Source organism: Alosa alosa, chromosome 22 (assembly GCF_017589495.1).
Source record: "Alosa alosa isolate M-15738 ecotype Scorff River chromosome 22, AALO_Geno_1.1, whole genome shotgun sequence".
In the NCBI taxonomy this organism is placed as follows: Eukaryota; Metazoa; Chordata; class Actinopteri; order Clupeiformes; family Clupeidae; genus Alosa; species Alosa alosa.
The window spans coordinates 22,268,493-22,293,922 of NC_063210.1; the positions used below are offsets into that span (position 1 = coordinate 22,268,493).

At 42.8% G+C, this 25,430-nt stretch overlaps 1 protein-coding gene across 1 annotated transcript; it reads left to right on the forward strand.

The window, feature by feature from the left end:
• The first annotated feature begins 924 nt into the window (after window positions 1–924).
• Window positions 925–18,240, forward strand: cabcoco1 (ciliary associated calcium binding coiled-coil 1). Its single transcript, XM_048233546.1, has 8 exons — window positions 925–1,036; window positions 2,431–2,519; window positions 2,666–2,835; window positions 3,105–3,246; window positions 10,513–10,585; window positions 13,225–13,338; window positions 14,994–15,185; window positions 18,010–18,240. Exons 1-8 carry the CDS (start codon window positions 968–970, stop codon window positions 18,091–18,093), a joined length of 933 nt encoding a protein of 310 aa, XP_048089503.1. The 5' UTR covers window positions 925–967; the 3' UTR covers window positions 18,094–18,240.
• The last annotated feature ends 7,190 nt before the right edge of the window (window positions 18,241–25,430 follow it).

Here is a 25,430-nt window from a genome sequence, read left to right on the forward strand (position 1 = left end):
AGTGTGTCGATATTGATTCATTGGATGAACAGGATAAAAAAATGGAAAAACAAAAAACATATTTATAATAATACATACCAGTAATAGTCTAATATTCTGTTATAATTATTAATATTTAATTGTTATAAATATTATAAATGTTTTAAAACACATAGCTTATAGGCTACATTTTTAAGTTTTCACTTAATTAACTTATTTAGTGAAATATGCTTTATGGTGTCCCTAACAGCCATGTTCATCATCTTGTCATAGGCTAGGCAACCACTCTCACAAGACTGTTGCAGTCAGTTTTGGCAGTTATTTTGCATTTAGGACAGGGTATGTGCCATCCTAAGTTAGGATTCCTAAGTTAGGAAATTCTTGAGTTAGGATGGTTCTGTAATGGCCAAATTCCTATCTTAAGTTAAGATAGGCCTTTTTCCTAAATGCAGTTAGGAAACATGCTTCTGTAATACCAAAAATCCTAAATGCCATCCTAAACTGAGATAAGATAGGATTTCAGAGTTAGGAAGTTTCTGTAATGAGGCCCCTGATCAGATAACGTTGAGTAGCCTATCCTAAAATGAGACTTTTATGCATTCTGCTTTATTTCTGTGGCTCATTACGTTTCAAAGAACATGGTCTGTTCTGACTGACATACAGCTTGGAAAAGATGACTTCACTTCACATACACCTAGCCTGAGGATCCCACGGCTTGTCGCTTTCGTTTTTCGCATCGACTTGTTTCAATAGGCTATTCAGAACCTGTTGATGAAGTGTAGCCTATATGTGTATTGCGAGATATTGTACCGTCTTGCTTTCGTTTTTGTCTCAGCATATTCATGCCGCCATTTCCAAAACTTGTAAAGAGACACGCATTTGAGATGGCAGCAATCTCTCACAATCAGATTTTCAACCAGGACCAAGGGCAGCAAGTCAACCTCTCCCACCCTCCACGTGCGTTACCACGGTAACAATCATCAACAACATGGCTGCAAGAGATAGAAGGAAGTCGGCAGAAAGCAAGAAGAAAGAAGTGGAAGAAGTGATAGACCAAGTATGTAATGTAATCGTCCGTTTATTAATGTAAAATTGTTTTCTACTGCTTGGTTATCTATAGGCTACTTGTACTAATACCATGACTTTGCTTGCTATCCTAGCAAGCAGGGCCGGAGTGGGGCCACTTTTCAGCCCGGGAGTTTCAGGGGCAAGACCGGCCCACTTTTTTAGTGGTGGGGGAAATTCGATAAATAAGGCAACATTTCAGCTCTTATCCTGTAGTTTTTATTATAGGCTACCAATATTCCACTATTCCACAAGGATAGCTTGATAAGTTAACAAAAACAGGAAGGAAGAAATAAAGCACTTGAAATGTATCCCACAATTCCACTAAGAGGCATATTGAACTACTGTATTGTTTACATGTTTTTTTCTGCATGGGTCAGCTATCATGTTGTTGTTTGGTGATTTGCTCCTTTACTACACCCACTTCTGAGCAAACAAGGCATATACTGCTCTTTCCTACATAAAACAACTTTAATTCATATGGTTAACTATTATCCTTTCTACTTGTCCCTGTAATCATAGCTAATTTCGGGCTCATCATTTTCAGCGGGGGACTGGCTGATCTGCTGTTCAGAGGCTACTTTGGTTTTTATGCCTAGGCTATACACAGATCAAGCTTGAGTTGTGTTATCAATATTTGAATAATATTTGCAAAGTCTATGAATCGCCATATTGGATGATACAAAAATGCTAATATTCTAATTAATTTAATATGTTACTTGCGAATAGTTTGACAACGCTACAACGTCCAGTAGAGGTCCACTGGGGGTTTAGCGGATGGGCGGGACTTACCAGCTCTATTAGCCCAATTACGCCGTTATAATCATGGCTATCTCTCTTTACTAGTTGCCTTATGTCTGTCCTCTTAAAAAATGGAAGTTTGGCACATTTGGCAGCATTTTCTTCCAATACTTTTCGTCTTTTTTTCCTGGCCTTTTCAGTCCCTCATGGCGTCTTTCTACCATCCATCCTCCCTGACCCTTATCACTACGGTAAGGCCGGCCCGGCTGGTAGGCTATCTGAGAAAACTTTTTAGGAAAGACGGACTATATGGACCCAACCAATTAACTTTTCTTGGGAGGTGAGAACAACCCATGCAGAGGCTGCGGTGTTAGGCATAGAATGCGAACGTGTGTAGCCAAGTTTAAGAGAAGATATAGATTAACGTGACAAATGTCAATATTTTTCCCTCGACCGGCCCAAAAGTGAAGCGGCCCACCGGGAATTCTCCCGATTCTCCCGATTACCCACTCCGGGCCTGCTAGAAAGCCATTTCCTGAACTTGAGGTTCGTGTGTGTTCACACAGCCTAAAACAATGTAGAAGCTAGGCCTAGCTTAAGCCGGATGTCAAGAATAAACTGACCTGAACAGCTTTAACCTCCTAGGAAAATGAAGAGCCAACGATACAGTGGGCACTTCAAACACTGGAGCAGATCAGCCTTCTTCGGGAACTGACTGTCGACGAAGTACAATTGTAAGTTCCTAGCACTAACCTATTTTGAATCCACCATCACATGTCTGTGTTATTCAACCTTTGTTTAATCTTGATAGTACAACAAAGGAAACAAAGGAAGTGTATGCTGGGCGACTTGAGATGTGGGCCTTTATTCATTTCTGCAGGAAATTTGAAGACGTTCTGCAGTTTAAAAACCAACAGACATGCCTGAAGGAAGCAGCCTTGCTAGATTACTTTGTGTCAGGTTTCTGGTGGGCCAAAGAGATGAACTTCTCCAGTGAGCAAACATCCTTTGTGATGGCACTACTGCAATCATCAATTGACAATATAAGTGGTAAGCAGCCTACTGTGATGTTGAACTGCACATTTTGTTGTTCAGTGACATGCCAGCAATGCAGGCTAATAATGATGTACGTAATTGGACATTTGTCATACCAAACAACAACAAACTATATCATACCAAACAACAACAAACTATATCATATAACAACAACAAACTATAGGCTACATTAGGTAAATGTATACATGTTTACATGTTATAATGAACATTCATGTTACAGTGATGGTGTACATAATTACTAACTATTTGTTTGTTTATTACAGAAAAGCAGATGTCATTTGTGGACAACTTTACCGAATTTGGCAAAACCTTGATTGACCTCAGGAAGACTCCCTCTGCAGATGGCAACCCACCATTGTTTGACGTAGAGCAAGCCAAGTCCATAACAAATTACTTCACTTCCAGGTGTGTTGTTATGAAACGTCAGTGAGTAACTTTGCTTCCACAGTCTGCACTCTTACGTCAATAACTGTAGATCACTGCTGCCCTCCTGCCCCTACACGCATGTGTTAGTGTGAGTTTACGTGTGTGTGTGTGTGTGTGAGAGTTTACATGTGTGTGTGTGTGTGTGAGTTTACATGTGTGTGTGTGTGTGTGTATGAGTTTACGTGTGTGTGTGAGAGTTTACATGTGTGTGTGTGTGTGTGTGTGTGTGAGTTTACATGTGTGTGTGTGTGTGAGTTTACATGTGTGTGTGTGTGTGTATGAGTTTACGTGTGTGTGTGTGTGTGTGTGTATGAGTTTACGTGTGTGTGTGTGTATGAGTTTACGTGTGTGTGAGTTTACGTGTGTGTGAGTTTACGTGTGTGTGTGTGTGTGTGTGTGTGTGTGTGTGTGTGTCTTCCACAGTCTGCACACTTAGGTCAATAACTGTAGACCACTGCTGCCCTCCTGCCCCTACACGCATGTGTTAGTGTGAGTTTACATGTGTGTGTGTGTGTGTGTGTGTGTGTGTCTTCCACAGTCTGCACACTTAGGTCAATAACTGTAGACCACTGCTGCCCTCCTGCCCCTACACGCATGTGTTAGTGTGAGTTTACATGTGTGTGTGTGTGTGTGTGTGTCTTCCACAGTCTGCACACTTAGGTCAATAACTGTAGACCACTGCTGCCCTCCTGCCCCTACACGCATGTGTTAGTGTGAGTTTACATGTGTGTGTGTGTGTGTGTGTGTCTTCCACAGTCTGCACACTTAGGTCAATAACTGTAGACCACTGCTGCCCTCCTGCCCCTACATGTGTGTTAGTGTGTGTGTGTGTGTGTGTGTGTGTGTGTGTGTGTGTGTGTGTGTGTCTTCCACAGTCTGCACACTTAGGTCAATAACTGTAGACCACTGCTGCCCTCCTGCCCCTACACGCATGTGTTAGTGTGAGTTTACATGTGTGTGTGTGTGTGTGTGTGTGTCTTCCACAGTCTGCACACTTAGGTCAATAACTGTAGACCACTGCTGCCCTCCTGCCCCTACACGCATGTGTTAGTGTGAGTTTACGTGTGTGTGTGTGTGTGTGTGTGTGTGTGTGTCTTCCACAGTCTGCACACTTAGGTCAATAACTGTAGACCACTGCTGCCCTCCTGCCCCTACACGCATGTGTTAGTGTGAGTTTACATGTGTGTGTGTGTGTGTGTGTGTGTGTGTGTGTGTGTGTGTGTGTGTGTGTGTGTCTCTCTCTCTCTCTCTCTCTCTCTCTCTCTCTCTCTGTGTGTGTGTGTGTGTGTGTGTGTGTGTGTGTGTATGAGTTTACATGTGTGTGTGTGTGTGTGTGTGTGTGTGTGTGTGTGTGTGTCTCTCTCTCTCTCTCTCTCTCTCTCTGTGTGTGTGAGTGTGTGTGTGTGTGTGTGTGTGTGTGTATGAGTTTACATGTGTGTGTGTGTGTGTGTGTGTGTGTGTGTGTGTGTGTCTCTCTCTCTCTCTCTCTCTCTCTCTCTCTCTCTCTGTGTGTGTGTGTGTGTGTGTGTGTGTGTGTGTGTGTGTGTGTGTGTGTGTGAGTTTACATGTGTGTGTGTGTGTGTGTGTGTGTGTGTGTGTGTGTCTCTCTCTCTCTCTCTCTGTGTGTGTGTGTGTGTGTGTGTGTGAGTTTACATGTGTGTGGGTGTGTGTGTATGTGTGTCTCTCTGTGTGTGTGTGTGTGTGTGTGTGTGTGTGTGTGTGTGTGTGTGAGTTTACATGTGTGTGTGTGTGTGTGTGTGTGTGTGTGTGTGTGTGTGTGTGTGTGTGTGCAAATAAAGCATACTGTACTCAACACTACCTCAGTTTGCCGTCACCACTATCACTAACATTAGACTTGGCTGGATCGGCAGACAACTCCCAAAGTCCCCAAAACCTCCTGTCCTCTGGTTTGTATTTGTAGCCACCCCCCCGCATGGTGGAACGACCTGCCATCAGAGCAGAGGTGTCCCTCTCTATCTTCACAAAGCTTTTCAAGACCCAACTCTTCCAAGGATACCTCCTTTCCTGGCACTTCTTTTTATATATATAAAAATGTATAGATACAAAAACCAATTCTACCAGAAGTACTCAGAAGCCCGGGATGGATGGAATTCACAGAGTGCTGAGATGAATTAGGCGGAACTTTCGCCTCAGCCGTCTGTGATCCTTTTATTAAAACCATATCCATTGTGAGTGGTCTACCTAGAGTGTTCACAATTAGGCAATAAAAAAAAACATTATCATTAATAAAAAGCATTAAAAAAAAACATTATCATTAATAATCCACAAGGCATTAACAAAGAGGGTGGGGGGGGGGAGTTGTTATGGGATGTGTGATGGCATCCCACTGTATTCCCTTCCCTCCATATAGACAAAAACACATGACAGTGGCTGATCACTCATGACAATCAGAATGAGAATTATTGTTGTGTGGCAGGTATGTTTGGACATAGGTTAGGATTAGAACTTATATTGCAATATCCATGTCAATGTACACATAATAATGTATACAGAAAGAATGCAAGACAGCATACACACATAGTGCAAAATGAGCTTAGATGTACAAATAACAAACAATAATACATTAAGATGTTGCAGTGACATAATGCATAATTATATTATTTTATATAAAATATAATATATATTTTTTTTAAAACTCCTAATTGTCTAGGACAATTTTCAAAAACACAAGTTCTGATGCTCTAGTACTGGAAGGTTGAAGTGGCTCAAGAAGGTGGACAACGTTGATTTACACTGAGGACACTTGAACAGCAAGAGTTATGAGATGATTCTTAAGAGGATGTGAAAAGCCTTGTCCTTGGCTTTTTTAGACCATTATACCCACTTTCTCCTCCCACCACACGTTGACTAGTGCTTATAATGTCTGCACTCCTATCCTCTAGTAATAGTGTTGACTGATGCAGCAGGCATTCCTACCTCCTCTGCGCCGTAGCCTCTGTTTTGTTCTTTATTCTTCAAGTGGCTTTGGATAAAAGAGTCTGCTAAATTAATAAATGTTTAAATGTTTCAAAATTTAAAAGAGTCTGTTAAATGAATAAATGTTTATGTGAATAAATGGAAATGTAGATGTTGAACTCGGTATCCAGATCAAAGTTGAACTCGGTATCCAGGGTAGTTCTGTGTTGGACTCTGGAGGACTGCCAGTGCCCTCAGCATTGTGAATTCTAGCAGAGGAATGTCTAGATTCAGACCTCATGTCGCTTGCTGATGACACAGTAATTGGCTGTCATTCATTTGTAGATGGTTGTGGGTTGGATCCAAACCACCTGATGTGATAATGGGAGGAGCCGAGTGACATGTGATGTTGCTGTTTGTCATCCAAGTAAGAAATGAACATTAAACATTGGTGGTGGCAGTGGATGAATGAAAGGCAGTGTGTGGTTGTGACCAAAGGTTTTTGATACTTGACCTTAACGGCCAATAAAATCACACTTCTCCCTTCCATGTCCCAGAAGCAATGTGTTGATTGGCTGAAATTATTTGTGGTTCATTCTGAGCCACTACATTTGTTTCCCATTCCCATTGACTGTGAATCACAGACTGAAGCAAAGATACACGTTAACACATTGTATATTCTATGTAACAGGCCGTTTTTCACTCCCTCTCTCTGCAAAACAATGATTGCCGTGTTGTTTCTGGTGTGTTCGTTGTAAGATAACTGTGGAAAGAGCTGCAAGTTCTCCTTTCTGCTATCTTGTGCCCCTCTTGTTATCTGTGTCCAGCCAAATTTTGCTTCATTGTTCCAACAATGCGTGATACAATAGGAGACACATTATCCATTCCACAACAATGGACATTGTTCCAAAAGCTTTCAATATTTCATTATTGAGCCCTCCAGTATATATTCTCTCATTACTTTATTATTTTCTGTCTATATTTCTTCCTGACAGAGTTAATGTCATTAGCCTTTGATTGCAAGTCTCCCTACCCCACCCTGTAATTGTTTCTCTTGATATTTTTAATGTGTATTTATGTATGAATATGTATATATACATATTTATATATGTATGTATGTGTATGTACTGTATATATATGTATATTGATGATATATTTATATGCTTACTGGTTGAACTTTGTGGTTAGTAATGTTTTTTAATTTATTTTATTGTATCTTGACTGCCCTCAATGTTCTTTCCGAGAATTAAAATAAAGTTTTCAATCAATTAGTTAGCTATACATTTAAAATAGACTCATTTTAACACGCTACATGTATGATCGGTAGCGTGAGCGAATGTAATCACTGATTTATCCACTGCCAGACGGCAAGCAGCAAATTGGATCTTCGTTTTTATTGCTGTTATAATTAATGGTATGCATAATTCATGGACCGGTGAATTGAGTGGATCTAGGCTGGAGTTGTAACAAGCTGGTAGAGGGGGAAAAAAAACATCTGTCCTTCAAGAGGCAGAAAACTTCATCCATAACTTGTGACCAATGAGAGCAAAATGTGTGCTGTGCTGTAAGTGCAGGGGATTGATTCCTGGCAGTGTTGGTTCAGTATTTATGCTGTGCCATGAGCCTCAGCCTGTTCTGGTCTGTGTTTAGGCATGCTGCGTGTTGTGGTACTGAGTTGTAGTGTAGGTAGGAGCAGGCTTCATTCAGTTTCTTATTTTTTTTCTAGAGCGCTTGGCCAAACGTTTAAGTAACATCAAAGGAGATAAAGGCTGCACTTTGCATACAAACATGTTTATTGCACACATTGTTAAAAAGGCCGCACTTTGCATACAAACGTGCTTATTGCACATAATGTGTGAAATAAACGTTTGTATGCAAAGTGCGGCCTTTTTCTTCTTTGGTGGTACTGAGTTGTGTCAGAGTTGCTGTGTGGCATGCCATTTTGTGTCGTGTTGCATTGAATTGTGGGGTATTGTGTTGGTTTTGGTCTTATCTTGGTCTTTTTGTATCGTCACTTGTCTTGTGTAATGAAGTGTTGCGTTATGTGGTGTTATCATGATCACGTTGGAATAACTTGTCATAGGACTTGTCATGGCAATTACTTGTCATCCAGTGAATGCCATAGATTATGCTTCCAAAAGACTAACTACTATGCAGGATAAACTCATATAACAGATACCATGTCCTTTCCTGTATCATACACATCAAGTCATTGTTATCCAGATCTTAGTATCCTATTAGTATGCTATGTCATTATGTGTATCAGTGGATGGTAATTGGATAGAGGAATGAATCACACACACACACACGCACACGCGCGCACACACACACACACACACACACACACACACACACACACACACACAACCAAATTTCAACCAAATTTTGCTGCTTCAACCAAATTTTGCTGCTTCAACCAAATTTTGCTGCTCTTATTTTTTCATTATTATATGTGCCCTCTTATTTACTTATTTACTTACTTTTTTGTTTACTTGAATGTTATGTTTGTCTGTGGACCTAAATTGGCAAAATATGTCTTGTCTTCACCGTGGGATAGTGAAGAAACGTAATTTCGATCTCTTTGTATGTCTGGAACATGTGAAGAAATTGACAATAAAGCTGACTTTGACTTTGACACACACACACACACAAATCCAGAGAGAGGATAATGTTTGTTTGCTGCCCTCTGCTGTTTCGTTGTGGTGTTTACCCCCAATAACCAGATCCGCCACTGGGGGGAATTCTTCTCCAAGCAAAGGTCTCTCTATGTGCAAATGAAAACCTCCTGTGCCTCACCAATCAGATCAGTTTTTCCTCTGATGCGTTAACCATGAGCTTGTCACATCGAACAGAGGGGGGCCTTCAAATGCTAAACAGACCAGCAACACTCCGGGATCCATTTTAAACCCTCCAGATGGTGTGCTTTGCATTCATTTGGATGCACAGTGGACACCAAACAGGCCACTCTTACTGTAACGTGAGATGAGGCGTTCTCTGTGATGGCGTTCACAAACGGGACATTGCTTGCTTTAGGATTTCATTTGGCTTGATTTGGGTGGCCACGTTCAAGGCCACGTGTTGGCAGATTGAACAGTAATCTGCAGGTAATAATGCGCCTCTAGGCAAGTGTCGAGATGTCTAATGAGTGGGGAAATGATGGCTTATACAGTGTAGAATAATAATAATAATAATAATAATAATAATAATAATGATACATTTATTTATTTTTTGACACTCAGAGACGTTTTACAGTTTTTACATAGGTACAAACAAACACACAGGTATATGGACAAGGTTACGTAAACAAACAAAAAACAGAAAAAACACACAGGTACAGTATATTGACAAGGCTACGTAAACAGAAAAAACACACAGGTACAGTATATAGACAAGGTTACGTAAACACAGAAAAAAACACAGGTACAGTATATAAAAAATACAATATATTCAAAACTCTGCAGCCAGGCTCCTCACCCATACCAGACAATCAGCACACATCACCCACATTCTCCATCAACTCCATTGGCTACCAGTTCCGTCCCGGATCAAATACAAAGTACTACTACTCACCCTCAAAGCCCTCCACAACCTTGCTCCCCCCTACATCTGCGACCTCCTGACCCCTTACACTCCTTCCCGCTCACTCAGATCCTCTGACCAAAACCTCTTGGCTATCCCCCGCTCCAGACTCTCCACCCTGGGTGGCAGGTCCTTCAGTGCCTTGGCCCCAAACTCTGGAACTCCCTCCCCAACCCCTTTGTGCCTGTCCTTCTCTTCCTTTCTTCAAAGCACATCTCAAGACCTTTCTGTTTAATGATCACTTCTCCTCCACACCCAACACATAGTTCCTACAGATAACTTGTCTTTGTTGTATTGTTTTGTTTGTTTGTTATTGTGTTCCCCTGCCTTTGTCTCTGTTGTATTGTTTGTTTGTTTGTTATTGTGTTTCCCTGCCTTCCTACTATGTAAAGCGACCTTGGGTTTGAGAAAGGCGCTATATAAAATAAACGTATTATTATTATTAATATTATTATTATTATATGGACAAGGCTATGTATACAGAAAAAATACACAGGTGTATGGACAAGGCTAAAGACAAGACTAGAGAAGTGGGCAATGAAAAAGAAAACCACATGATATTACCATCACAAGTCTAAATAAACAAACGTCTTGGAGCTAAAAAACAACAACAAAAATAACAAATTCCAATTCAGTGGCCACTATTTGGTCAGCAACACTTTTATCCAATATATTGCCAATATTTTGACCTCTTGTGTTAATTGCCCCTTTGTCCAGCCGCTGAAACTCTGGAGTGGTCTTTTGTTGCAGCCTGTTCCAGCATTACCGCATGTACGAGTTCCTCTTCAGCCAGTCACGAGACAAGAAACTCCTGGGAATGGAGGTAAGATAAGTTCTAAATATTGAATGGCAGGTTCTTGGAAGGCATCCTGTCAGGGAGAGAGAGAGAGAGAGAGAGTGTATATGCACTTGAGGTGATAGAGAGAGCGGCACTCGAAAGAGGAACGTGGAGTCTGAAAAAAAAAGCATAACAAATTAAGACATCTTGATGAAGAGCGAATGGATTGTTTTACGAGTGATTATTTTACCGGGGTGTTGTTTTCTAAATGATATATTCAGTCTGTAAATTGTATTATATATTCAAACTGTAAATTATCCACAGTCTTTTAAAACAAAGCATTTCAGGAAACTGTTAAGGAAATCATTGTTTTGATGACAGATGAAATGATTGATTTGTGTTTATTTTCTTATACACAAAAAGATTGAGCATAGTGTGCATACTTAACAATGAATGACTAGTATGTAACTATGTATAGATAGGCTATGTACAGTATATAGGCCTAATGGTGTGTGTGCGTGTGTGTGTGTGCGTGTATGCAATATTTTTCTCCAAAACTTACTAAACGCTAAATTGCAAAAACTATAAAAATATTGATATTGCGATATTGTTCTCCAAAACTTGTTTTGCAACCAAGTAGGAAAAAGACCCCCAGTGCATGCTGCCTGTTCTTGTTGATGTTGAGTATTAAATAACATGAGGAAGTGTTCTTGTGGGAGAGGAAACACAATAGTCAGCTCGGAGGGCATTGACCTCTCACACCCAGTGCCTATCTTTCCTGCGTTTGTTCTGATCCGTCATCGCTAGCTCAACAAACTTTGTGTCAGCCGCACACAAAAGCACCCAGCTCCGATCGGACCAGTCCCCCCCCCCGTAGCCTCCGCTTGCCTGAGCTAACATATGTAATCTGTACGAGCACGCCTTTGTAGTCGCTGAAGTGTTTTCTTGAAAGCCCTTTGATGGCTGGAGTGAACTGACTGCATTTCTTCCGACAGAACTTTGCTGCCTGGGTTTGTCTTCCGAGATACAGTCAACGATATGTATCAATGCCTAGCTGTAATTGACGTGCGGTTTGATCACCTTTCACAAGCCAAGGGTTTTGGGGGTTTTTTTACGCTGAGAGGCTGTTTTCTTAACGTCTTTGAGGTTTGACAGCCCTGAGTTCCTTATGGTTCAGGTGCTCACACGGCATGTCGCCATGACAGCATCACATCCTCTGTGGAAAACCGCTGTCTTTGTATGGAACATATTCCGCTTTAAATGAATGGCATACGTCGTAAGGTCTGTCATCCGCCATTATCTGGAACGCAACTCAGGCGAAATGATTGAATATAAACACCAACGAAGTAACATAAGAGATCATCAGAGATCATCAGCTGAAGCTCACTGTTCTCATTCATTATTTAGATGCAATTATCATGTTGCTCAGATAGGCCTACAGAAGAAAAATAATTTTGAGGCCACATTAATATTTGAGACTATATCATACACGAGCAGCTACATTCGTCTGCGGAGATAAAGCCCCGGAATCACATAATTTGTAAAACTGATTACACCAAATTGTTGTCAGAAGACAAGCACCAGATTTGTTCTCCGACTGAGAGGAGGCTGGAGGCAGTTATAGCGGCTCGATAATGATATTTGCCTTTGAGTATCCTGCCGTGTTCCGAGGATCAGAAAACAGAATCTAGGTCAGCCTCGGCTCTGCAGATATAATGGATTCGGAATGTCATAAAACGCGAGTGCTTTCTGTTTGTTTTTGATGAGGGGTTCAAAGCCGTGTCTGCATATTTAATGCCCCCCGGCTTTTCGGAATATTTTTAGGAAACATTTTGGACGGGAGAGTGTAAATGTGTTGTCAATTACATCAAGACATAAAAAAGACTGGTGTGTGTGTGTGTGTGTGTGTAGGGGGGAATAGAAAACCAAGACAATGGATTGCAGAAAAAGCCTTGTAGTTTTTGTGGCTGGGTACTGTTAACATTCGATACTGTTAACACAGAAATGGATTCACTCAGGAGAACCATGATCCGTGTCCTAAAGACTTGGGAAAACAAAGAGGCTCTAAGAAAGACAATTGCTCTCCATCTCCGTCATAAGTTTGACATGCTCATTTTCGTTATATAAACACTGGATACTGTTGTTATTATGTGCTGGTTTGGGATCCCAGGGCTGTCAGTGCGGCTTTGCTGCCAAGGCGCTCAGTAAGACTTTCCAGACCAAATGAAATAAAGAAATTTAAGTCCCTCAACCATGTCAGGGTGCACCCCCAACCCCCGAATTTTACAGCACGAGGGTCATGTTTACCAATCTCGAAGTGAATGTTTAAACTAGCCTGCCCATTACCCATTAGTCCTGACTGAACTTGCTGTCATTATTGGGTGGGGGGTGGGCTGGTGTGTGGGGGTGATGTGGGTAGCCTATATGTGGCCACAGCATGAGTGAGATTGCGGGGTGTGTGGGGGTGATGTGGGTAGCCTACTATGTGGCCACAGCATGAGTGAGGTTGCGGGGTGTGTGGGGGTGATGTGGGGGTGTGTGGGGGTGATGTGGGTAGCCTACTATGTGGCCACAGCATGAGTGAGATTGCGGGGTGTGTGGGGGTGATGTGGGTAGCCTACTATGTGGCCACAGCATGAGTGAGATTTGTAGTGACGTCTCGCTTGTCTCTCTCCGCTTGCCAGAGGCATATCGAAGTGATTGATGCCGCCAAGCTCTTTGCCCCGCTGGAGGAGGGCATGCCCGTTGACGTCTTCCAGCACTACTTGGCACCAGCTCAGCCCGAGTCGCCTGAAGAGGTAAGAGGGGCGGGGGCACAAGCGGGCAAAGCTGGCACGGAGGGTATTACATAACCCGAGCCGAGGCCACCGTCTCAGCTGTAAATGACTAAAGTAATGACTCCATGGCCTTCTCAGATTATGCCATGATTAAACTAACTCGATTGGGGATTGGAGACCTCTGTGTTAAGTTAATTTTAGTGAATTCAATGAACCAACATTCTTAATTAGTTTTCAATTCCTATGGAATCAGAAAGGCATTGGGCTTATAGGGTTTTATGCTTGCTAAATGTTTTTTTTTTTCTTCAACGCATCCACAGTTAGACTCCGAACGCATGGCATCAACTGCTTTTAAAAAATGATACCTTTTAAACCGAGTTTGTTCAAAGGGGTGTTTTACTAACAACTCTTTTCTTATCAGACAAACAGGTTTTGTGTTTAACTGTAATTCAGTGTTTTTGTTTTGAGCAGGAAATAAATGGGTCTAGTGTGTGTGTGTGTGTGTGTGTGTGTGTGTGCAAAGTGAGAAACAACATGCTTTGAGGTGCAGTGCTGTGTGTTTCTCCCGCTGAGATGAAAGGCCTCAACTCGACCTTCCTCTACTGTACCTCTAGAGAAAAAAAACAAAAATAGAGAGAAAAGAAAATGATCATATGAAATGTTATTTGGCCAGAATGCAGTTCAGTCCTGTTGCCACTAGTAGGCAGCAGCCCCCCTTTCACAAAACACAAACACCAAACAAGCTCTTGTGTTATTTACACTTCTTTAAAATGACTGTGTATGACTCACTTATGATACTGTATGCATCCATGACTGCACACCTTGCTTGGTACCCCCCCACACACACACACACACTCACACACACACACTCACACACACACACACATCCCAGTTGATGACTTACTCTTGTGCTTAGCCCTCAGCAGGGCTCTCCCCTCTGCACCTGATGCATGAGGCATCATTCACAAAGTGACAAACACGTATGAATCACACGGCACGACACGGCTGTTTGCCCGGCTGACAGCTCGGCGTAATGTATTACGGCACCGCTGATGCCCATACCGCCGCCACTGCCGCGCGCGCGCTTGCCCCCCCCAGCCTACCCGCTCGCTGGCCGGAGCATTAGGCTATGGCCGGACAAGGGCTGGCACAATTGGGGCAGCCGTGGCCTACTGGTTAGCACTTCGGACCTGTAACGGGAGGGTTGCCGGTTCGAGCCCCGACCAGTAGGCCCGGCTGAAGTGCCCTTGAGCAAGGCACCTAGCCCCTCACTGCTCCCCGAGCACCGCTGTTGTTGCAGGCAGCTCACTGCGTCAGGATTAGTGTGTGCTTCACCTCACTGTGTGCTGTGTGTGTTTCACTAATTCACAGATTGGGATAAATGCAGAGACCATATTTCCCTCACGGGATCAAAAGAGTATACTTATACTTATATATATACTATACTTATACAGTTATAATGCTCTCCGTTTTAATGTAGTTCATTACTCCTGGTGGTGTACCTGCCACGGATCTCTGGGCAGCCGTCCAGTCCAGGGGGCCCTGGGAGAGAGAGAGAGATGTGAGATGAGAGATGTGAGATGTGAGATGTGAGATGAGAGATGTGAGATGAGAGATGTGAGATGAGAGATGAGAGATGTGAGATGATAGATGAGAGATCTGTTTGAATTAAGCAGGCCGCGAAGGAAAGGCGAGGAGAGGAGGAGGAGAAGGAGGAGGTGGGAGGAACGGACGAGAGGAGCGAAGGAGAAGGAGAACGAGGGGACACCCTGGAGGAGGAGGAGGAGGAGGAGGAGGAGAAGTACAGCGTGGAGGAAGTGCGGGAGGTGCTCCGAGAGATGACCAAAGAGATGATGGGGAATCTACAGGTATAGTAGCACTCCTTAACCCCCACACACACACACACACACACACACACACACACACATTTCAATGCAAAAAATCCTAGAATTCAAGATCAAAGTGAGATAGATAAGCTTACATCAAGGGATTTTCTTTAGGATCTTTAGGATCTTCAATGTTTCATTCGGGCGCCCGAACTCTGGACCTTTAGTCAGTGTTAATGCTGTGATGTCACATGGTCAATCCGATTCTATTTTACATGTGTCAGACTTCTCCATGGAATGACTAAAGAGACTTTCCATGTACCCTACTCTGAACTTACTTAAACCTAATACTTTTCAAGACATTAATAGTTAACGATGCAGAGAGATTTCAACATGAATACTTAAAGTGGAAATCCTAATGTGTCCAACTATGTATCATGTTTTTTTTTTTTTTTTTTTATGACAGAACACACAGGCACGCAAAGTTTATAGAGAGAAATAAACACAGAGCAAAAACAAATCAGCCAAATCAGCAACCGAATTCCTCAGTACCCACAGCAATGGGAACTCAAAACTCCTTGGAAAGATAGCAGAGGATTCGGCCTTAAAATAGCTAACTACTGCCTTGTAAATGGTTTTACGGTAAGATTGTGGTCTGTAGGAATAACATCCTACCTTAAATTCCACAGTATTCCAAACTCATCAAATGCCAGGACACCAACTTCTTGGCATTTGTTTAAACGTTCAAGCTAAGGTCTCGCATGCTGTGGGATAAATTTAACCACTTGTTCAAGTATGACAAAAAAGGAAAGATAAAACCGACAGTCTAGCTGACAGGATGTAAAGCAATCTTTTGCAAATTCACAGGTTTTATGTAGTGTAGACAGAATCACCCATTGTCGAGCAAGTCTTCTGGTTGACTACCTTGATGGTAGTCGAGTTACTCCCTTGTTTTGTGTTGCCATCAGAATTCATTGGACGGTGTTATTTTAAGATAAAAACTACACTATGCCTCTTTTTAAGTGCTGTTGACACTAACAGCTTATGGAGGCTCTCCAGCCAGTCTTATCGAGTCGGGTCAATAAAACAACTGGTGAAACTGGAGAAGCACTCCATCAGCCATGCTGGAGACCTGGGAGGCTTTGATTACATAAACAAACGCTCTTGAGAAAGACTGTCTGGGAGATGCCGTGAAAAGATTTTTTAGATTTCTTTTTTTCACCTTAAAAGCTGTGTTTGTGGTTGCAGTAGATGTGCCAGGGTGGAGGGGGGGCAAAACAACACAAATCAGTTAAAAAAGTGATGTGCACCAGCCTGCCCAGTATCATTGGTATTCAACACGTAGCATTAAGGAGAGCACACCAGACTGCGTTTTGGCAGAGGCTTCATGCCTGAATTGAATTATGGTCTGTGCGGTGCGGTCGGTGAAGGGAGAGGAGAAAAAACAGCACAGCAGATTGTTGTTTTTGTCCTTGTCACCTCCGTAGCGAGCGAGTTTTCACAAGTCGCATATTTTGAATGTTTTCTCATAAGCCCAGCTGGTCCCAAGGACTGTTGCGGAAATGTCATACATCAAATGAAGAGAAACCAGAAGAAAAAGACCAACAAAAAAGAAAAAATCAAACAGATTTTTTTTGTCTTTTTTTTTATAACATTAAAATTAATCACCCCCCCCTCCTTTTTATGTGATAAAGAGCTTAGCAGTCACAGTGACAAGCCCTTTTATTTGGCGGCCCTGTGTGTAATTTAAGATCCCATTTGTACTGTACAGGCACTGTGTGTGCATCGCGCCTCCGAGTGATCTGTGGCAGAACGGGTTCTATTTCCATCAGGCCTCGCGGGCACACCCAGCCTTTAATACACAGGCAAGGTCAATTACATATTTTACCCGCGCTAAATTTAGACGCCCTGTTCCGAAGCGATCGGCAAGACTGGTATCACTCAGTCGTCTGTAAGTAGGCGACGAGCTGCCTTTTTGAGAAAAAAAAAGAAAAGAAAAAAGAACAACTTCGGATGAACAGGGCTGTCCTAAGCATCCCAGTTGCTTTTTCTGTTTAGACGTTAACTGCAATCTTGCCTTTCATGCACTCGCAGTGTTGAGACGGAGACATTTATAAATATTTGGATCACTGCGGATCAGTGCTGGCACTTCAGTTCCCTGCTGTCCTGCTCAACGACATACAATAACATCCGTTTTTATTTTTTTTGGTGCTAATTGTATTTCTTCTCCCCCCTCTCTCTTTCGGCTTCAGATAGATATTTTAGTTGCAAGAGTTCCCAGGCGTGTCATTACGGGAGCGTATCTTATCGGCCCTTATATGGTATAAACTCAACTATAAACAGGCCCAATACTCACTGTAGCGCTCGTGTGGGATGACTTTCTGACCAAATAGTCTTCCCACTCCAGATGTGAACTGGAATCCTTTCATTTTGAAGCATATGCAATTTTTAGAAGAAAGAAAGGATGGAGAGAGGAACAGAGAGAAAGAAAGAAAGAGAGCGCGAGAGAGAGAGAGGAAAACAGGGATAGAGCTATGGAAACGAAACGAGAGGCTCTCATAATTAAATATTTTATCTGGCGAGCTCTCCCAGGTCCCTGAGGTATATTCCCATGTAACGTCATGAGTTTGAAACCAGCAGCCCAGGGACGAACCTCACTCCTTCCCACAGTTACCCAAAGACTTCCCAGACTCCATTAAACCAGTCAATAGCCTTGTATTGACAGACTGTTATGCTCTATGAAACCACTCTGTGCTTTTTTGGATAACGGGAGGGGGGGGTTCTGTTATTTTCCCTGATCTTTCTCTCTCTCTCTCTCTCTCTCTCTGTCTCTTTCTCTCTCGCTGTCTTGTTGTTTTCCTGACAGGCTGAATTTACAGAGAAGCTTCGCATCCAAGAGGAGAGTTACACAGCCAGGATAGAACGTCTCAAAAGCGTCTCATCAAACTGACTCTTCCCTCCCGTGGGGTCGTGCCCCCTCCCCTGCCCCAAGGTGGAGGAATTCCTCCCTGATGGCTCAGCAGCGCTGGCAAACCCTGAACACAAACTGCATACAAGCCGCACAAATCCATCAATCTGAAACAGATTTTTATAATCACCACTTGTTTTTTCTTTCTTTCTTTCCCTTTATAACTGTCTTCACAGAGACTATGCAGCAGCTGCATAAGTCTTGATTGGTAGTTAATGGTGCGCTTGTCTGGCGTGTTTCATATTAAAAGTCGATCTTTACTTTATTTCCTCTTTCCAGCCATCGTTTCAGGAATGCCTGAGATACTATTTGCCTGATTACACGGTCGGTATTTGAAACGTCTGGAGAGAGACATCTGAGTGTCTAATGTGCCCAAGTATCTAATTAAGTGGTTTCAATGTTTATTTGGGGCACGCAGGGTTTTTTCCTTTTCCTGGAGTCATTAGACTCAAGAGTGGCCCATAGAGTAGTAAAGAGGAGGCATAACTCAGAGGGCTAAATAACCCAGTTGCCATGTAAACCAATGCATTATTAAAGCCAAAGAGAGAGAGAGGGATAGAGAGAGAGAGAGAGAGAGGGGAGAGAGAGAGAGAGAGAGAGAGAGGAGAGAAGCTTTTCCTCTGCATTTAAGCTTGTGCTCACTTAGCAGAGCTTGAAGAAAACTATAAATATACTGCACGCTACTGTGATTCACCGAGAATGCTGATCATTTCTAAATTTCTTTCCGCTCCGACAGTTTCCCCTCTCAACTGTCATTCTGTTTTTTTTTTTTTTTCCCCTTTAAGTAAAAAAAAAAAAAAAAAAAAAAAAAATGCCACACTATTGTCTTGCCTCTCCCCGGCAGAGTGAGTGGTTCCTATGATTGCAGGAGTAGAGACAAAGAGCCATTATCTGGAAACAAGTCATTCATCCAAGGAGAAGAAAGAGAGGGATGTCTCAGGGCCTCTTTATATTCTGGGTCTTTCATTTGACAGTGGTAGAAGAATGGGGATTAACAAAAAAAACACTTTTTTGTTAATCCCCATTTTTATTCTTTATAAAAAAAATTTAGCTTTATTCCAAACACCACATCTTTTTTTTATTTTTGCTACTTGTTCAATTTTTTTGTTGTTACGGCAGACAGTCTCTTTATGTGAAGAGTGACTTAGAGACTTGGAGGAAGTTGAGAAGCTTAGGCTGGATTCCTCGAGCGAGCCCAGTGCACAGAATGAGTGGAGAGCAGCCACAGATCTTGCACAGCTGCATCTGACCCGGTGGAGTTCCGGGCCTGAACTGGCCCCCGACCCGTCTCCGGCAGCCCGCGTCATCTGCTGCTATCTCTCTGTCCCCACACACACACACACACACACACACACACACACACACACACCTTTCCTGGGCAGATTGCGAGTGGGTCAGGAGCCAGGAGATTGTCATTTTAACGTGCCAGGGCTGGGAGACTGCAGCCGGCTCCCTCTGCTGGCCAAAGCCTGCGCTGACGTGATGCAACTATGCCGTTCATAGGGGGCAAGTACAGCTGGCTGATCAAGTACACACCAGGAAAACAGATGACTTCAACAGTTTTGCAGGGAGATGTCCTGTGCAGATTGCCAAAATGGTTGAAAATATGCAGACCTCTGCTATACCTTTTAGTTTTTTTCTTTTTCAAGTATTTGTTTGAAAAATGTAAATGTATGTGGAGTGTGTGGAAATGTGCTTGTAAACTACGCACGTGTGCACTTGCAGGCTACGTGTACATCTTTTCTGTTGGCTGCAGTTTTGACTGCTCAAAAAAAAAAAAAAAAAAAAGTCCTGGGAACATCTGGATTATGGAAGCTGTGTTGCATTAGGGTATTCAGCCCATTCTTTTTTTTGGCCGACCTGACCGCTTGAGATTACAAAATGTTAATTAGATGTCATTTGAATCGGTAGGAAAATAGCCCAGCATCACGAGGCACTGCTAACAGACAGACACGAATGAGAAACAGTTTCCCCCGTGATAAACCCCTGCTCGCTTTGCCCCTGTGGCAATGATTTTCATGTCAAATCTTTTTGCAGAACTGCGTACAATGTGAAGGGCAAAGCGTGTCCCGGCACATCAGCCTCACATCTTTGGTTTCGGGAACATTAATGCCTGACAGGAAGTAATGAGGTCAAGTGCGCGCGGAGAAGCGTACTGTTTACCCAGCAAAACATTAGCCAGGGATTTTTGGCATTCCTCGGTTTCGTGCTCGAGTCCGAGACCAGGCCCCCCCCCACCAATGTCCGAGCTGTGGCTCTCTCCCTCTGTCTCCCACCTCTGTGGGTGTTAAGGTGGGGGGAGGGTGGACCGGATGTGGGCCGAGATCAGGCCTGATCTGGTGCAGGACTGCGGACCTCGCCGGTGCTTTACCTGCATCGTGAGAAAAAAAAGTGAAACGCGATAGCATCCGTTTCTCACGCGCTCAGCCATGACCGTTCGAGCCTAATGCTTACTCACTTTTGGCCGGCCGAAAAAGAATGAGACCTTGTTAAAAACGAGATGGCAGACAGAACAAGCCGATGCGGTCATTCTAAAAGGTGCATGACCAAGCTAACACGGCTGTTAAATGGTGGCTGTGCATGGACCTCAGTTTAATGTACAGGCCTCTTCTTGCACAAGACTCTTAGAAGCAGCACGCCTACATCTCTTTGCATCTGCCATGACCTTTGGTAGCCTCTTGCAGCAATTTGGAGTGTCTACATCTCCAATTCACACTTTCACAATTTATAGTATTGCATTTCAGATGGCCTCTATAGCCTACACATATACCTCTTTCCAATACAAATAGGATATATTGGATATATCCCTGTGTAAGGCGGCTGGTTTTATAGTATTTCTCTCTGTTGACTGAACATATTCATATTATGAGCGTGCCAGACAAATCCAGTTGGATTGGGTATTGGCAGAAATGTCTCCAGTCAAGCGCCCTGACAAGTCTTGACGGCTGTGTTGAATCACCCACGGAGCATGCATTAAATTCACCAGTGACTATCAAATATTTTTTCTCCCGACGCACAAGAGAAACCCCCAGACTTTTCAGTCGAAAAGTAACCCAGACAATAATCTGCCCTGTATAAAAAGGAGGGATAAATTATGTTCAAAATGATTTAAGGATGTAAACATTTGGCCAGAGGAGTCCAAGCCAGATGTTCCTCCTCTCCTTTTGTGCTTCAGGAGTTATTGAGGTGGGGGGGGGGGGGTATTCTCTGAGTCCTCTGTGCATTCCTCTATTACCAAGTAATTTAAAACTTTGTTTTCATTGCCGAAGGGCTGGAGAGCCGCATTCAATTTGGCGCGGTTGAAGTCATGTTATAGAACACAAAAATAATGTTTGCGTTGTGGAATCAAACTGAATGAAGGGAACTGTACTGTGAGAACAAGAAAGAAAGAAGAAACAGGAAGAGGGATAAAGAAGAAGAAGGAGTCTGTTCTTGCGTCTGTAGCGTATCGTAGGACATAGGGGTGGCCCCTCAGTGTTTGGTTAGAATTGTTTTTGTCTTTCTCATATCCATGCAAATGCGGCGGATCACTTTGCCTTGTTTGCATTGAGCTCCTGCCATCTCTTGCACACCGCGCTCCGGTGTCATTTCCATAAAAATAGTTCCTCTTTAGAAACGTGACACTTGAACACTAACAATATGTTTCCTCCGCGTTGTTCAACGGGATTGGATATAAATGGGGCCCCTTAGGTCCGGCCCTCATTATCTATCCTCTGCCATAGTTTATATTCATTTCAAGTTCGGTTAGGCACCATTAATGTTGCTTACATAATGAAATTCACTCTCTCTGTAAGGCTCATTGTATAAATCATTAATTCCTCTCGCTACAAGCCACAGTAAATCAACTCCAGCCCTGTACTCTCATTTCCCCATAAACTCCCCGTCTCCACACCTCTCCACGAGAAAGGATCATTTTGTAGTTCTCCCCTGCACGCTCTTATAGGCTAATCTTATCACAAAAAGATATGCTGCTACGTTTGCCTCCCGTCGGTTTGAAAACGGGCCCGAAAAGCTCACAAAGGTCAGGTTTTATTGGCGCGCCGGCACTTGGCCATCGATATCTAAAGAATGCAGCCTGTCTGGCTGTGGAATATACAATGAAGACTGTATCAATGGACTCAGGCCCAGGGGAGAAACCACTCTGCTACCAACTCTCCGCTTTCCCAAGCAAAGCTTGTCTCACTGTTTCCCCTTCCAGTGTTCAGTGCTTATTTCCTAAGATCTGATGAGACACTGTTAACATGTTGCCAAGATCCTTGGAAGTCCTTGGAGCCATTAAGTCATTGTGATAAGATGAGTGACTGCATCAAGTAGTTGTTAGGCCACTATTTCCCTGGTTTATCAAAAAGTGTTATCAGATGAATGGCCGCCACATAATTTGACATTTTGATGGCAGCACACGCTAATTACCTTTGGATGAAAGAAAGAAAAAAAAAGGTTCACCTCGGGTGGAACAGAATGCCTGCCCTACTTTCAGTTGAAATCAAACAAGAGGAAGACTTACACACAGTATGGCATCCGGACAGAGAAGCCAGTGATGTCCTTTCTGCTGCATGTGAATCAATAGGAGTTGTTACACACAAGCACAACATGCACAAACACACACACACACACACACACACACACCGTGTAGGGATACACTGTGCCTTTGAGAGCACTATTATCATTCACATTAGTATTTATTATTCATTTTCATTTGTGCTTGTGTACAGAACTGAATCACACGGGTGTGTTGCTTTGAAAGCATTCCTCATAAACAGCAATGGAATTAGTGTCAGGCGATTTATTTATGTGTATATTTTATTGAAGAATCCATGTCGTGTTTGTGTGATTCTGTGTGTGTGTGTGTGTATGCGTATGAGAGAGAAAGAGATGGAGAGAGACTGGGTGTTTGTTCATATCATAAACCAGAACTCCAGTGTGAGAGAAATATTTGCTTTCATCCGACATAGCAACAGCAATCGCTCCAGCTGTGAGGGAGAAAACATGATAAGTGACTGTTATATAATTGAAGGTGGACATTTTGAACCTTTGCTTGAGCTCGACTTCAAATATGAAGATATCCAGATGCACCCCCCACGCACACACATACATGCCCCCCACCCCACCCCATGTGCTGCTTAATCCATATCTGCCACAAAAAATATTAACAGTTATATAATTCCAAAGCAGTATTATACTTGCTTGGCCCTTTTTTGAACATTTGTGACAGCTGAAACGTGTGTTGTGTAACAACACTGAATTATGCATTTTTAATATCAATGCTTAAAGCGGGGTTCTGCAATAATGAATTGCATTATTACATGCAGGGCTGACTTGAATAATGCAGCACAGATTGGCCGCTGGTGTAGCTGACGGTCGGTCGCCGCAGTAACGGGCTTTGTACCAAAGATTCTAGAACAGAGCTCTGTTCTAGAATCTTTGCTTTGTACCCCCCCCCTCCCACACCCAGACTCTGATGTGAACCTAATCACAAATCCATTTTTATCAGAGCATGTTTCCAATTAAGATGCTCATCTTCCATCTCCACTGTCTGTGTTTTTGTATCAGAGTGTGTGGGAGGGGGGGGAGCAGTCAATTTATTCAGTTTGATAACAGTATAAAATAAATAAATAATAAAATAACATGCCCTTTCATTGTGGAGAGAGCATTGTGAAGGGGGTGGGGCGGGGGTGTACAACCCTGATAATATCGATCCGGTGTTATCAAGCTAGTGTCATGCTCTCTATAGGGCAGTAGCGATACTTGTCAGGACACAAGCTCTTGTATATATCATGGAGTCAGGCTCTTGTCAGTAGGGGCACCGGTGACACAAGTGTGCTTGGCCTTTGTTTTGGTCTTTTAGAGGGATGTTAAAGGTGTAGTCCATAATTCTAATCCAGTGATGCTGATGAAATTTGATCGGTCATTGAGCTCAAATATCACCCTTTGACTGCAATTGCAGACTGCACCTTCAATAGTTGTTCATGTTACAGTGGACACAAAGTCCCGTCCTTTAACCAATCAACTGAACTGGCTGACATGCTTGATGTGTTTTAACCGTAACAAGCAAGCCTCAACACTTAAGTTCACCTTAACCTGTTTATCCCCTCCGGTGTATGCCTTCGCAGCTGCACTGATAATCATTTTTCTCTCAGTGGCTTCCGGAAAGGTTTGTGTAATTAGGTTGGATAGATTACATTCACAGTGGGGACTGAACACACTCGGGTCATGTAGCCATTTCCATCAAATATTGACACAGAATGCTGACGAGAATATCAGTGGAGGCTATGAGCCGTTTGAGTGCTTTCAGGGAAAAAATAAACAGAAAAAAATAAAGAGAGAGGCAAGGCGCAGGCCTATAGTGGCTTAGGATGTTGTTACCTCCAACGTCACGAATCATTCTTCCCAGCATGGTTACCCCTTGTTGTCAGGGTATTAATCATTTGTTATTAAACCATTGCTGTCTTCCTATCACAGCGATAAAATCAGCCTACCAGATATCACAAGCTGTGCGTTAGCTCAGCCACACAGTGTGCTCCTATTGTCGCACATTCAAATCTGCATCTATAAAACTGCATGGTGAATTGATGACCTAATGCTTCTCGTTGGACAATATTAGTCATGTTTGCTCAATAATGCACGGCAAGACTACAGTTTTATTTCTTGTGCGTTGCTGTCCATAGTATGTCCTTAGGCTACATCTCTGATAGGATCAGCACACTAATGGATATTTCAGAGCTGTAATGAACACATTGCTTGCAAGCCGTCGCTCTTCTCTCAGACTCCTGATTTGCCTTAGCCTGCTCCCTACAGACTGTGGTAATGCCACAATATACTGTAAAATTCATGCTCACAACATCAGGGATATTAAAGTCGAGTAAGTGCTGTGAATATTTGATGTAAATAACTAAATAAGAACAGCGTGGTAGAAAGTCTTTGCAGGCTTTACCGTAACCCCCCACACACACACACCCTCCATATCTAACCTCTAATTAAATACATCTATTCATGTGTTAATGATAGCCTTTCTTCAACTCGACTTGGTCACTGTGATTTCCCAAAGATGGCCAGATAAAGTGAACTCCATTAGGGTGAGCATTTATTATAATGTGCGTACACTGACCAGCTTTTGCCAGCTGAATTCACTCCATTCTTTCTACAAAAGGGCACCTACAAGGCAAAATCTCTCTCCCCCTCTCACTCTTTTCTACTCTCTCTTTCTCTCTCTCTATTTCAAGTCCTCAACTGCAAGTTGCTAAGCCAACCATTTTCAAGAGCATAAATATTGAATAGTTAACACAGGTTTGCAGTTTCTCGGTGTGTGTGTGTGTGTGTGT

Coding starts and splice junctions, on each gene's coding strand:
- cabcoco1 (XM_048233546.1), top strand. CDS start 968: ATGGCTGCAAGAGATAGAAGGAAGTCGGCAGAAAGCAAGAAGAAAGAA. Junction 2,520..2,665: donor ACTGTCGACGAAGTACAATT/GTAAGTTCCTAG, acceptor TCATTTCTGCAG/GAAATTTGAAGACGTTCTGC. Junction 13,339..14,993: donor AGCCCGAGTCGCCTGAAGAG/GTAAGAGGGGCG, acceptor TGAATTAAGCAG/GCCGCGAAGGAAAGGCGAGG.